The 12,603-nt window shown below is 38.5% G+C and overlaps 1 protein-coding gene across 2 annotated transcripts in view; it reads left to right on the top strand.

Annotated features, from left to right (window-relative positions):
* NUFIP1 (nuclear FMR1 interacting protein 1) overlaps window positions 1-12,603 on the top strand; it is a 54,778-nt gene that overhangs the window by 22,674 nt on the left and 19,501 nt on the right. For both annotated transcript variants that reach the window (XM_090258258.1, XM_090258257.1), the window contains exon 7: window positions 2,962-3,137. In XM_090258258.1, the coding sequence (XP_090114384.1) occupies window positions 2,962-3,137 (176 nt within the window). The remainder of the gene's footprint in view (window positions 1-2,961; window positions 3,138-12,603) is intronic.

Genomic DNA, 12,603 nt, shown 5'->3' with positions numbered 1-12,603 from the left:
TAAACAGTAGTATAACAGAAGTAATCCCTCCAAGGTGGAGTGGGATGCAGATACTAAATATGCTACTTATTTAATCAAGTCTTATTGATCTCTTCAATTAAGGATCATCCTAACTCATGACTTATTAGTGATTACCCTAAAGGTGATTATTCAAAAGCCAGCTGTGGTCAGGTGCAGGCAGCATCTTTGCATACAGGGAAGACATCTGTGAGTGGGAGCCTGAGGAAAGTGGCATCTCTTCATTATCTTCATGGTGATGGTGGGTCAGAGGCAGCAACTATATTTGTTTTTGCTCTAATCACTTGGCTGAGGTATTTGCCCAACATTTCTATGTGGAAAATGGAAATTAGTCCATGGTTTTCTGCAAAATTTGGAGTATATATGGTTTGTTTTTTTGAATGAGATTCTGTGAAGATTATGATGAATCTAAAAGAATTGAGAACCTCTGTATTGCAGAGGTATTAAATGAATATGTTGGTTTAGCAAATTATTTAGAAAATGTTATGATAATAACTATCATTTATTAAGGGCCCAGTGTGTTACCTTGTTCTAGATGCAAAACACTTTATTGTAATTCTTCCTATGTCTCTTCGATTTCCATTCTACAGATGAGGGAAGAAACTAAGTCAGGGTGTTAATATTGTCCAAGAGACACAACTAGTAAGTGGCAAAATTAAGATTTGAACCCAGATTTCTAATTTCTATACTCCTAACTGCAGCCTCCATTATTAATGAAAAAATGAATTTTGTCTGATATATGACACATTAGGATAAACATATGAGGGCTGTCGAGAAGGTATCTAGCCATGTAATATGAAAAATGGAGACATTTTTTGAAGAGGATATAAGAGACAAGAAACATACGTAGGATAACAACGCCGCAGTTCTCTTCAAAGTAGGCACCTTGGGACCTCACAGTTCTCCCAGTTGCCATCAGCTACCCTGTCATATTTTCTTGAATCTCATTGACAGTGTGGAATCTCTTCCCTTTCAAAGGTGATTTTAGTTTTAAGAAAAGCCAGAAGTTGCAGGGTACCAAATCTGGACTGTAGAGGGGCTGAGTCACCTGGGTGATTTGATGTTTCAACAAAAAATCTGCACGAGATGTGATGCATGAACGGGCAGTTGTTGTGATGGGGCTGCCAATCACCAGTTGCCCATAGCTGCTGCCTTCTGAATTATTCAAATAGTTTCTGTGGAGTAATGTTCAAGTTTAATACAAAATTTGATGCAGATTCGTTTCTCTACTTGCTCAGTCACTTTGAATGCAACAGCCACACAATACACATGCTCACTCAACAGCATTTACTGCCCCTGTTGTGGCTACAGAGGCGAAACTGAACACTGAGACAGTGAATAGAGCAAGCAAGAGGGTTTTTATTGCCAGCGGCCGGGTCGAGACCAGCGTCTCAAAAATAGGCACCGACCCCGAATGGGGTTTAGGGCATGGTTTACATAGGGGCTTTGCTTCTTTGCTTCTTCTTCGGTGGGAAGCAGCCTTGGGAAGCGAGGGCGGGCAGGACAGTGCTGCAGGAGCGTTGTAACAGGAACAAAAGTTTGCAGGACCATAAAGTTATCTCTGGTTGGAGCAGCTGCAGCTCTTTAATCAGGGTTGAATTATCTGTAAAGCAATCATTTTCAAAAGGCTAGATATCCTGTAAAATATAACTTTACAAGGGTTATAAACAAGTCACAAACAAATAAAAGGAGGTAGGGGCTGTGGGAAGGAACTGAGCTGGGGTCTCCCAGCTTGTAAATCACCGAGCAGCTGTAACATTCCCCCCTCTAGGCCCTAGGTAAGACCTTTTAGCAGACCTTTGCAACTTCTTACAGAGAATAGCTGAATCCCCTACACCCCCACTGACTAGTACATTGAAGTTGTCATTGTTCACACATGCGCATTCCAATCCACTCTCCTTGGCTGTCGGTTTACATTGATGTTGCACAAACCATTCTCATTATATTATTGAATGGACTTTTTCTGGACAGACCTCATATGAATCTTTGTGAAAACTCAGTGCCACCAAAGGATACTTTGTATTATAGTCTACTGAGAATGTAGGTAATAAACCTTTTTTTAAAATCCTCACCCAAGGGCATGCTTATTGATTTTAGAGAGAGGAGAAGGGAGGGAGAAAGAGAGGGAGAGTAATACTAATGTGAGAAAGAAACATCATTTAGTTGCCCTTTGCCCAACTGGGACTGAACCTGCAGCCTAGATATGTGCCCTGACCAGGAATTGAACCCATGACCTTTCAGTTTGTGGGATGACTCCCAAACAACTGAGCCACACTGGCGAGGGCTAAAAATTTTATTAAAATGGCCTTTTTTTTTTCCTACACATAGCTTACATTAGTATATGCTCATATAAGTATTTGTTTTCCTTCTAAGAGATGTAATTGTAGTGGTTGAGAGGGCACTTGATTTGAGGTAGCTATGAAATTGTGCTTAGTCTGTAAGTTTATCCTCTTGTGAAGTGATAGTACCTATCTTATCAATTTCAAAGAGTTGTCATGAAGATCAGACAAGGCAGCATATTTATAAATGCTTCAGAAACTTTAGGCTCCTTAATATGAGTAGACAAAAGTTAGCATCCTTTATAAAGTCTAAGAAACCCTTTTATATTATGTACAATAGGAATGAAACAAAGTGGCTGGTTAAATTCACCTGCTATTGATTGTACAACATAGCCCAATTTCAGAGGTGTTAAAATATGGGAGGAAATGTGCATCTTGGAATTGATAAAATAAGACTGTTGTGCTGTGTTATTCTTTTGAAGTTCTTCCAAAGAGGTCTCTGTCTATGGAAGCCATTGAATTTATTTTATTCCGGTCTCTTTAATGAACTAGAGTACAGGTGATTGCTTGACAGCAATGTTTCTTTGGATTCAATAGACTTTTTAAATATTTTTTGAAATGTCAGTGTCTTTTATTTTAAGAATTGCTTTTTCATTTCCTCCAGTAAGATGAGGGGAATGTCCAGACATTCACAGGTGGCAAAGATCAGAAGTCCAGCCAAACATCACAAATGGAAAAATGACCGAACTGAACAGAGAGCAGCTATTGGATCAGGCAATCACTTGTGTCCACCTAAGGCAAATGCAGACCCTCTGAGTGTTTTGGTAAATACCGATTCTGGTAAGTTAAAGAGGAAAACAATATGTTCATAAGTATAGACAATGATGCTGAAGTTAATTCTTCACAGCTTTATGGAGAATTTAATAGCAAATATTTAAAAATGTAAAATGATGCTTTTGTTGTTATTTTTTTATGGGAACCACTTGTCAAAAACCTAATTTCAGAACATCTTTTCTCAGCCTTGGGGGTCGGCGTATGAAGCAGGAAGAATATGGAAGAAAGATATGTTGGATAATTTCCATAGTATGATGTAATCTTGGAACTTTCCTAAGTGTATTGATGCTATAGGTTCAAACTTGGCCAGTTATGTGAATTTTTTCTTGCTTATAAATTAGAAATCCCAATGGAAGCTAGTACTATTTATGCTACTGAGCATGAACACAGTCTCTTTGGGTAAATAATATTAATTCATTGTATTTGAGTAATACTGTTCTTTCTTGGGGCATAGAATATATTTATGTGTTTATTAAATTCCCTTTAGAATTTATGGGGCAAGTTTACTCTTGCTTATAAAATGAAAAATGTAAGGACCAAAATGCTACTATCCTATGCAGATATCATTCAGCTCTGAGGCCCAGTTTCCCCGTCTGAAAGATGAAGGTGTATATGTAAATATTTCCACCACCTTTTCTCCCAGCAGCATTGGGAGACTATCTAATTGCACATGTGTCCAGTTTTGCAAAGGAGTATGGTTAGTGAGTGGACTGAGCTTACATTGTAGGTTTGCTAGCAGGCTGTGTTCAGTTTAGAAGGTAGTGGCTACACAAAAATTATTGAACTTATGGCTAGCAAGAAACAGGGAGATAACTGATGCACTGACTGAACTAGGATGGAAAGCAACCTTGGTATAAGGGAGTATTGGGCCAAAAATAACATAATGTTTATCATGAACTACCACTTATTAAGTAAGGTATTTACTGTGCTCTGAAAGCTATATATATATATGTTAACTCTTTTCCTTGTAACAAACCTTTTACATATGAACTATTGCTACTTTCATTTTAGAATTGAAGAACAGAAAGTAAGTGATATACCTTAGTCAAACTGCTATTTAGTGGCTGAGCCAGCGTTTGAACGTAGGAGTCTGACCCCACTAGTACACCAAACTTCCTCTAAATGTGAAGTCTGAATGTGTCTAAAAAATATATTGCATGAGCCTAGGATAGTTGAGTTGGGGGAGAGAATTTAGAAAAGGCATCTTTTTTTATCCTCACCGATAGCAGAGGAAAAGGCCAATGACATTTTGGGCTAGCACTGAGTTTACTCTTGTTTTTTTTTTTTTTTCCTTCAAAAATGTAAGAGCCTACACATCGTCACATTTATAATGTGTCGCCTTGATGATAAAATACCATCTGTACCCAAAAATAAACTTTCATGCAATTAAATTGCTTGAAACACAAATATAAAGACTACCGTTATTCACTTTATGCAGTTCTCTAAATGAACTTTTGAAGAATTCTGTAACATTGAGTGGTCTTTGTTTTTGTTTTGTTAGCTTTAGTAGGTGGGTAATTCTGTTTTCTCATTTCTAAAGAAGTATTTCAGTATGTGTTAAATATGGTGAAATACCAATGAAAAGCTTATTATATATCTTGCTTTTACTTAAGCCTATAGCTAGAACTTTAGGAGATACTTCAGATGTGAATAACAGTAGTAAATACCTTTTAATCCTCATTTTGTGGGAAAGATTCCATTTAAATTCATTTATTCTCTACCTCATATTTCTTCTGGATTATTACGTTTTCCAAACATTTCCTAAATCAATGTATAGACCGTTGATTCCTCAACTTTTCATTTCAGGTAGAGTTGCAGAAAACCACATGTACCATTTTTTCTCACATGCCCTAAATACTCATATTCTCAGTGTCTCCACTCTAATATATGAGCCTTACACTTGTTTGGAGGCAGCTTCCTTCACCTTGGGCCAGAGTCAGGCAGATCTCAAAATAGTGTGCTTATTTTTCAAGTTGCAGGTCTCTGGGCAGCGTGGTGATAGAGTTCTGTTTCTGCTCTCACATGGCAATTAACACTATTTAGCACAAAGCTTACTTTAAAAATGGAGATCTCCCAATTTCTTATATTTTCTGCCTTTTTTTTTTGGCTCAGAATCTTATCCAGACATCAGCATTCACATTTTAGATAAGACAACAGTTCTCAGTCTTTATAAAACTCATATCATGCTTAGAAAAATCTTTACCCGAGCCCTCCTTTTTGTGATGTCACTCTCACTAATGGTGCAATTGCTTTAAAAGTGGGATTGACATTGTTTCCAAGGGAAAGCATGTCATTTGGAGTCTCCCGGTTGATCAGTTTTGAGTATGGCCTGTTGCCACTAAATTTCCTTTTAATCTTCTTGGTATTTCATTTTTTAGGACCACATTTATTTTGTTGCTGTTCTTTAAATATAGATGCAACATGTTTAATAGCTTTCCTGGCCTATGGTTTTAATAAGTTTTCACTGAATGACGAAAAAAGGAGCTAGTCAGTAATGTGTCCTTGAGCATGACAGACTGAAGTGCCTCAGTATCCACAAAACAAAAAGGATCTAATTTGTTAGCCATTTGTTATAATATGGTATTATCATAGAACACTAGGACATCAGTCTAACTATGTACTGACACATAGGCTGAATGGGTTTCTGTTGTTTAAAAGGTAGATGTTAAAGTAAGAAAAGAACCTGGCCTAGCACATCAGCTGTCATCAGTGCCCATTGTTAAATATGCTTTTGAGAGTTGGAAACCGTAAAGCAAAGTTCCCATTTTTTAAGGGTTACTTTTTTCAATATATAGCATTTTTTCAAGTATATTTTATTGATTATGCTATTACAGTTGTCCCAGCTTTTTTTCTCCTTTGCTTCCCTCCACCTGGTACCACACTTGCCTCCAGCAAACCACCCCCCGCCGTTAGTTCATGTCCATGGGTCATGCACATAGGTTCTTTGGCTTCTCCATTTCCTTTACTATATTTAACATCCCCCTGTCTATTTTGTTCCTACTAGTTATGCTTCTTAATCCCTGTACCTTTTCCCCCATTCTCCCTCTTCCCCCTCCCCACTGATAATCCTCCATACAATCTCCATATCTATGATTCTGATCCTGTTCTAGTTGTTTGCTTAGTTTGTTTTTGTTTTTTAGATTCATTTGTTTATAGTTGTGAGTTTGTTGTTGTTTTACTTTTCATAGTTTTGATATTTTTCTTAACTAAGTCCCTTTAACATTTCATATAATAAGGGCTTGATGTTGATGAACTCCTTTAGCTTTACCTTGTCTGGGAAGCACTTGATCTGCCCTTCCATTCCAAATGGTAACTTTGCTGGATAGAGTAATCTTGGTCCTTGCTTTTCATCACTTTGAATACTTTTTGCCAGTCCCTTCTTGCCTGCAAAGTTTCTTTTGAGAAATCAGCTGATAGTCTTATAGGAATCCCTTTGTGGGTAACTCTCTTCTTTTCTCTTGCTGCTTTTAAGATTCTCTCTTTAGCTCTTTGACCTTTGGCATTTTAAGTATGATGTATCTTGGTGTAGTCCTCTTTGGGTCTAGCTTGTTTGGGACTCTCTGTGTTTCCTGGACTTGTATGTCTCTTTCCTTCACCAAATTAGGCAGTTTTTCTCCATTATTATTTCACATAATTTTTCAATTTTTTGCCCTTTCTCTTCTCCTTCTGGCATCCCTATGATTTGGATATTGGCACTTTAGGAGATGTCCCAGAGTCTTCTTTTTCTCTCCTCATTTTTTAAAATTCTGGTTTCTTTATTCTGTACTGGTTGACTGTTTATTTCTTCCTTATGTTCCAGTTCATTGATCTGAACCCTGACTCCCTTCCCTTCACTATTGGTTCCATGTGGATTTTTCTTCATTTCACTTAGCGTAGCCTTCACATCTTCCCTTACGTATTTATCATACTCTGTCATTTCTCTGATCATCATAATCACTAGTGTTTTGAACTTTGTGTCTGATAGGCTGGCTATCTGTTTTTCACTTAGTTCCTTTTCTGGAGTTGATCTTCCTCATCTGGCCCATACTTCCCTGACTTCCTCAACTTCACAGCCTCCCTGTGTTTGCCTCCATGCACTAGGTAGAGCTGGCACACTTGTTACGTTGTAAGGGGTGGAGCCTTAGGTATTCGTCAATGCCAGGCAACCCATTTCATTCCTTTGTGGTGCTATATGTGGGGGAGGGGTCAGAGAGGGAACAGTGCTGCTTGCTTAGCACTCGTCCCTTTTCCAGTCAATTCATTGACTTCTGGCACCCCTCTAGCTGTTGCCCTAGTGATGATTCCTTGACTGGGTGGGTTTGCATTGTTCTAACACCATGGGGCCCTCTTACTGAACTTTCCTGAGAGTTGGGAAGTTTCTTCCACCACCCTAACCTCCTCTGGTTTCCACAGCTAGAAGCTATGAGGCTTTATTTTTCTGGCGCTGAAACCGTGAACTGTGCTGTCTAGCCTAGGGCTAGGGCTAGGATTGCACCCCCGGTGTCTCTTCTGGTTTTTAACTGCCACATGTGAATGTGGGACTGCTTGTTTTCCCCAGGCGCAGCTGCTGCCTTGCCACTGCCACACCTCATCCTCTCCACCCCATATTCACCCTTCTACCCATCTGGGTGAATGTTTCTTCTTTAAATCTTTGGTTGTCAGACTTTAATACAGTTCTATTTTCCAGCAGTTCTGGTTGGTTTTTTTGTTGTTGTTGTTTGTTTGTTTTGTTTTGAGATAGTTGTAATCCTTATGGTTTTGCGATGAGGTGAAACTTGTCTGCCCATGCCTCCATCTTGGCTGGAAGTCTATAGTGTTTTCTTTAGGAGACTTAATCTGTAAATGTTCTTGAGGCTAGAGCATATAACTGTGTTTTGTTCCATAAGGGCAATAGGAAATAGGAAGAGGGAAGGGGAGAGACAGTAAAGAAATAAGTTGTAGAAAGAAGTCAGAGGCAAAACTTTTACGATCAGTGTTTACACTTGGGTAAGTCATACATAAGGCAATTTTTTGCCGATTTTCATTTCAGTAGGGATTTACTGAGGTTTTACATTTTGTTTGTCCAGCACTGTAATTCAAAGAAGTCTCCCCCTGCCTTCAAGAAGCTCATAGTCCAGTGATAAGTTTTAGATTATTGTATTATTTTTTTGGTTAGTGGGAACATGATATGTATGTATGAGAGAGAGGTGAGATTTACCATTAAAAAGGTGTCACTGGTGTTTTAATAGTAAGAGAAATTATTTGAACTGGTATTTTATAATCATTATAAAGTTTGATTTTGTCATTTTCTTTGCTGCTGTTCTTATATGATATTTTCAGTTTAGAGAAATGTTCTGGCTGTTTTTATTAAAAAGGAAGTGAAGTATGTTGAGTATGATTCTATCAGCCTGCACAGTGCTTTCAGCACAGCCTTCCCAGGAGAGCTGCTAAAAATGCCTGTGTTAGAACTGTGAGGTAGATCTTGGGGGTTTGCAACAGCGTTTTCTTTTGAGATGAAAAGTCACTGTGGAGGACATTTTGATCAAGTCAGAAGGGCAGTGCCCCTTTTCAAAGTGTTATTTCATGTGGTGATTCATTTATGTGAACTCCTAACTCTTACCCTTGGGGAAGCAGTGAAGTATGGTGAGCTTTGTCACACTCCTAATGAGTGTGCCAAGCATCCAGATTGTGGGTTTACCCTTCTCCAATTAAACAGACTGGAGCTTTTTTGAGAAATGACTGAAATTTGGGACAGGGAGAATACAAGGTGAGCCTAGAGCATCTAATGTAGTCCCAGAAAGTAAGAAAGTGCTCTAAAACAGCAGGATGTGGACATCTTACTTAGCAGGACATAGAGACCGACTGGAATAGGCTCCCAAAGGCTAAAGTGGGAGTAATTTGAGCCACAAAATAAATAATAATAGATTATAACCCAAAGAATAAAATAAGTTTCCATAAGTCCATGCTGATATAAATAAATATGGGGGAAGAGGAACAAATCTTTTTATAAAAGAATTTCAATTAATAATTGTAAAAGAGGTTAGGGAGAAATAGGAAGTCACCATTAGAACACCACAGTAATAATTGTTTCAGACAAGAACCAGTGATGAATGGTAAAATTGGTGATAACACTTTAAGGTAAAATAGGGTATACTCTGGTGGTTTTAGCATATCTCTAAAATTCTTTAATATTCCTTACTCTAGGAGGTGGAGCTTAATTCCCATCCCGTTGAATGGTGGCTGGACTTAGTGACTCATTTCAAGAAATAGAATAATAAAAGAAAAATAGTAACTTAACAGTAGAGAAACCAGGCAGATCACCACATGATCAAAGTTAACATCACCAGTAATGCCATGTTGATATCATGGACCCCCTGATGTGCTACCTAAAATCTATCGTCTTAGCTTCATCATCAGAAAACACCAGACAGAGCCAAGCTAAGGCATATTCTACAATAAATACTGAGAAATTTTCATAGACTGGAGAAGACACGGATGAGGAGTCATGAGGACAGAATGCAATGTGATATGAGGGATTGGATTCTGGAATAGAAAAAGGACATTAATGGAAAACCTGGTAAAATTACAATGCAGTGTATAATTTAGGTAGTAGTATTATACTACCCTGGCTGGTTTGGCTCAGTGGATTGAGCGTCGGCCTGTGAGCTAAGTGTCGCTGGTTCGATCTTCCAGTCAGGGCACATCAGAGAAGGAAAACTCTGACTCCAAAAAACCTCCGCTGCCTTGCGGCATACCTCTTCAGGGGAAAGGCTAAGGGAGTAAACCCCGACAGAAAATCCGGAGCCGGAGTCCCTAAGGCAGTTTGACGTTGTAGTCAACACCGGCAACTCCTGCGGCGCACCTGAAGCCAAGCTGTATTGACTCCATCTTTCCCTTGGATCCTTCAGCTGCGAAGAGAGGGGGGGTCTGCTGCATGGGCAACAGCAGACCCTCCATATCACCCTGCCCAGGCTCTGTAGCTTCAGCTTCACTGGAGAGGACACTCCAGCGTCATCGCAAGATGTCGATTCAACACGGGAGGAGACAGATACCGTGTCACTCCCGAGTCGGACTGCACAACCATTCTCGGCGGTGCAGATAGACTCTTAAGAAGCTACACCATCGTCTCTCGAGACGGACGGCTGCCGACGAGTATTATACTAGTATAATTTGTCAGCTGTGGTAAATGTACTGTGGTTGTGTAAGATGCTAACATTAGGGGAAAGTAGGTGAAGGATGTATGAAAATTCTTTGCAACATTTATGTAAATTTAAAATTGTTTCAAAATATTAAAAGGAGACAGGGAAGGGGAAGTTATGTAGGCCAACTAAAGCCTTGTCCTCTACTTCTTGAATTGAATTGTGAGATAACATTTTCCTCCAGGGTTTCTTTATTTTTCCTTTTCTATTATTTTCTGATTGTAATGCAGAAAATGTGGGAAAAACTGAAAAGCATAAAATGAAAAACAACTTTCTTAACTTAGAGATAGCCACTGCTCACATTTTGTATATTCTTCCAGAAATATTTTTCCTATTAACATGTATTTTATTTTGTTAAATAAAAATGAAATCATGTTTTTAAAAGAAAACGAACAAAAAAAAGAATGAGCTTTGAATCCAGATAGAACTAGGCTTCCATTGTGGCCCTACCTCTTCCTAGCTCTGTCAGCTGTACAAATTATCCTTTTTGAACTTGCCTTTATTCATGCAACAGCTTGTTCTTCAGAGATTCATTGAGCACTTTTCTAGGCTCTAAGGATACAATACTGAACAAAGCCAAACTCCTCTCCTGTAACTTATTGTCTTGTTGAGGGTGGATGTAGTAAATATATATAAGTTGATATAAGTGACATGAAGATGGGTAAAGATAAATTAAAAGGATAGAGAATGATGGTTGAAGAAAAGAGTGTGCTATTTTATCAAATCAGCAAAGGCACTTCTGATAAGGTGACACTAAGAAGTAATGAATAAAATTAGGAGCTGATACTTGAGGGGATAGCTTTCAAACAGAGAAAGGAACAAGTGCAAACACCCCATGGTGATAGCGTGCTTCATGTGTTCAGGAAACAGTAAGATTGGAGTGGAGTGAGGAGGCAAGAAAGTGGTAGTGTTTTAGTTGAGAAACAAGTGAAGGACAAGTTCAAGTAGGGTGTTGTAGGCCAGGAAATGACTTGAGACTTTACTCTGAGGTTAAGCAGAAAGATGATGTCTTGTTTATGTGTTTAGGTAGAGACTAGACTGTAGGGAACAGTGGGCAGGGTCATGTGAGGAATACCTTTTATGAGGCTCTTAGAGTTGTCCAGGCAAGAAATGTTGACTTGGACTGGGGTTGTAGTAACGGAAGTAACGAGAAGGGTATAATTCTATAGAGATATTTTCAAAATAGAGCTGAAGGCATTTGTTGATAGTTTGGATATAGTGTATGAGAAAAAGAGTCAAGGATGATTCCTAGATTTTGACCTAATGCATCAAGAAGGAAGAGGTGGTATTTATTTAGAGACTTCTGGAAGGAATGTTTGGAGTAGAAATCAAATGCCTGTTTTTGGACCTGTTTACCTTTGAGACCTGTTTGACTCTAAGTAGTGATTTGGAACAGGCACTTACATTATTCTGGAATTTAGGGGAAAATTGAAGACTGGAGGTATAAATTTATGATTCACCAGCATCTAGATAGTATTTTAAGATTTTAGATAAAATGGAATCATGAGCAGAGGAGGCATAAAGAGGAAAACTCCCTGAGAATTGGAACCAGGGGAACTTGAAAAAATTGGAAGTTGGTCAATGAGGAGAATTCACTAGGGAATCTGGGAAAGAAGACCCAAGTGATGAGGGTCTGGAAGTTACATGAAGAAAATGTTTTTAAAAGTAACACATGATTACTGTAAAAGGTTGTCTTTAAGTTAAGTAAAATGAGAGCCAAGAAATGACCTTTAGACTTGGCAACACAGGGGAAGCAGGTTAACTTGGCAGGAACAGCTTCACTGGTGTGGTGGACCTGTAGATTCTGGAGTGGGTTAGACAGCTGAGGAAATTTCAGGCCCAGATGATATCCTGGTGGATTATATCAAATAGTTGTTTGGATTTTGCTTTAAAAGGGAATACAGAAATGGAACTAAAGCTGGAAGAAGACATTTATTAGCATTATTATTGACCAAAGAGACATTTTGATATGACGAGTTCATTTTAAGGAGAACAGATGCAGGAAATACACTAGCTCACTCGTTAAGACTTGGGATTTGCAGTTAGATAGCCAGGACTTAAATTTGACCCAGCTGTTGTATAGCTTTATATCTGAAGAAGTTACTCAGATTCTCTGAATTTGGCTTCATCACTTGTAATTAATACTGGAATTGGTACGTCATAAGGATGAAATGTGCTCATGCTTTTAAAGAACATGTACTTTTTAGTATCTGTCTTCGGGTTTTAGACGGAATAATATAGTTTGACCTGTCATCATTCAAACAATAGGATGAAGAGTCTGCAATACTAATATTGATATAGATTTCTGTTTAAAC

This window comes from Furipterus horrens, unplaced genomic scaffold, assembly GCF_987537825.1.
Source record: "Furipterus horrens unplaced genomic scaffold, mFurHor1.1.pri manual_scaffold_12, whole genome shotgun sequence".
NCBI classification, from domain to species: Eukaryota; Metazoa; Chordata; class Mammalia; order Chiroptera; family Furipteridae; genus Furipterus; species Furipterus horrens.
This window is presented reverse-complemented; position numbering and strand designations above follow the sequence as displayed.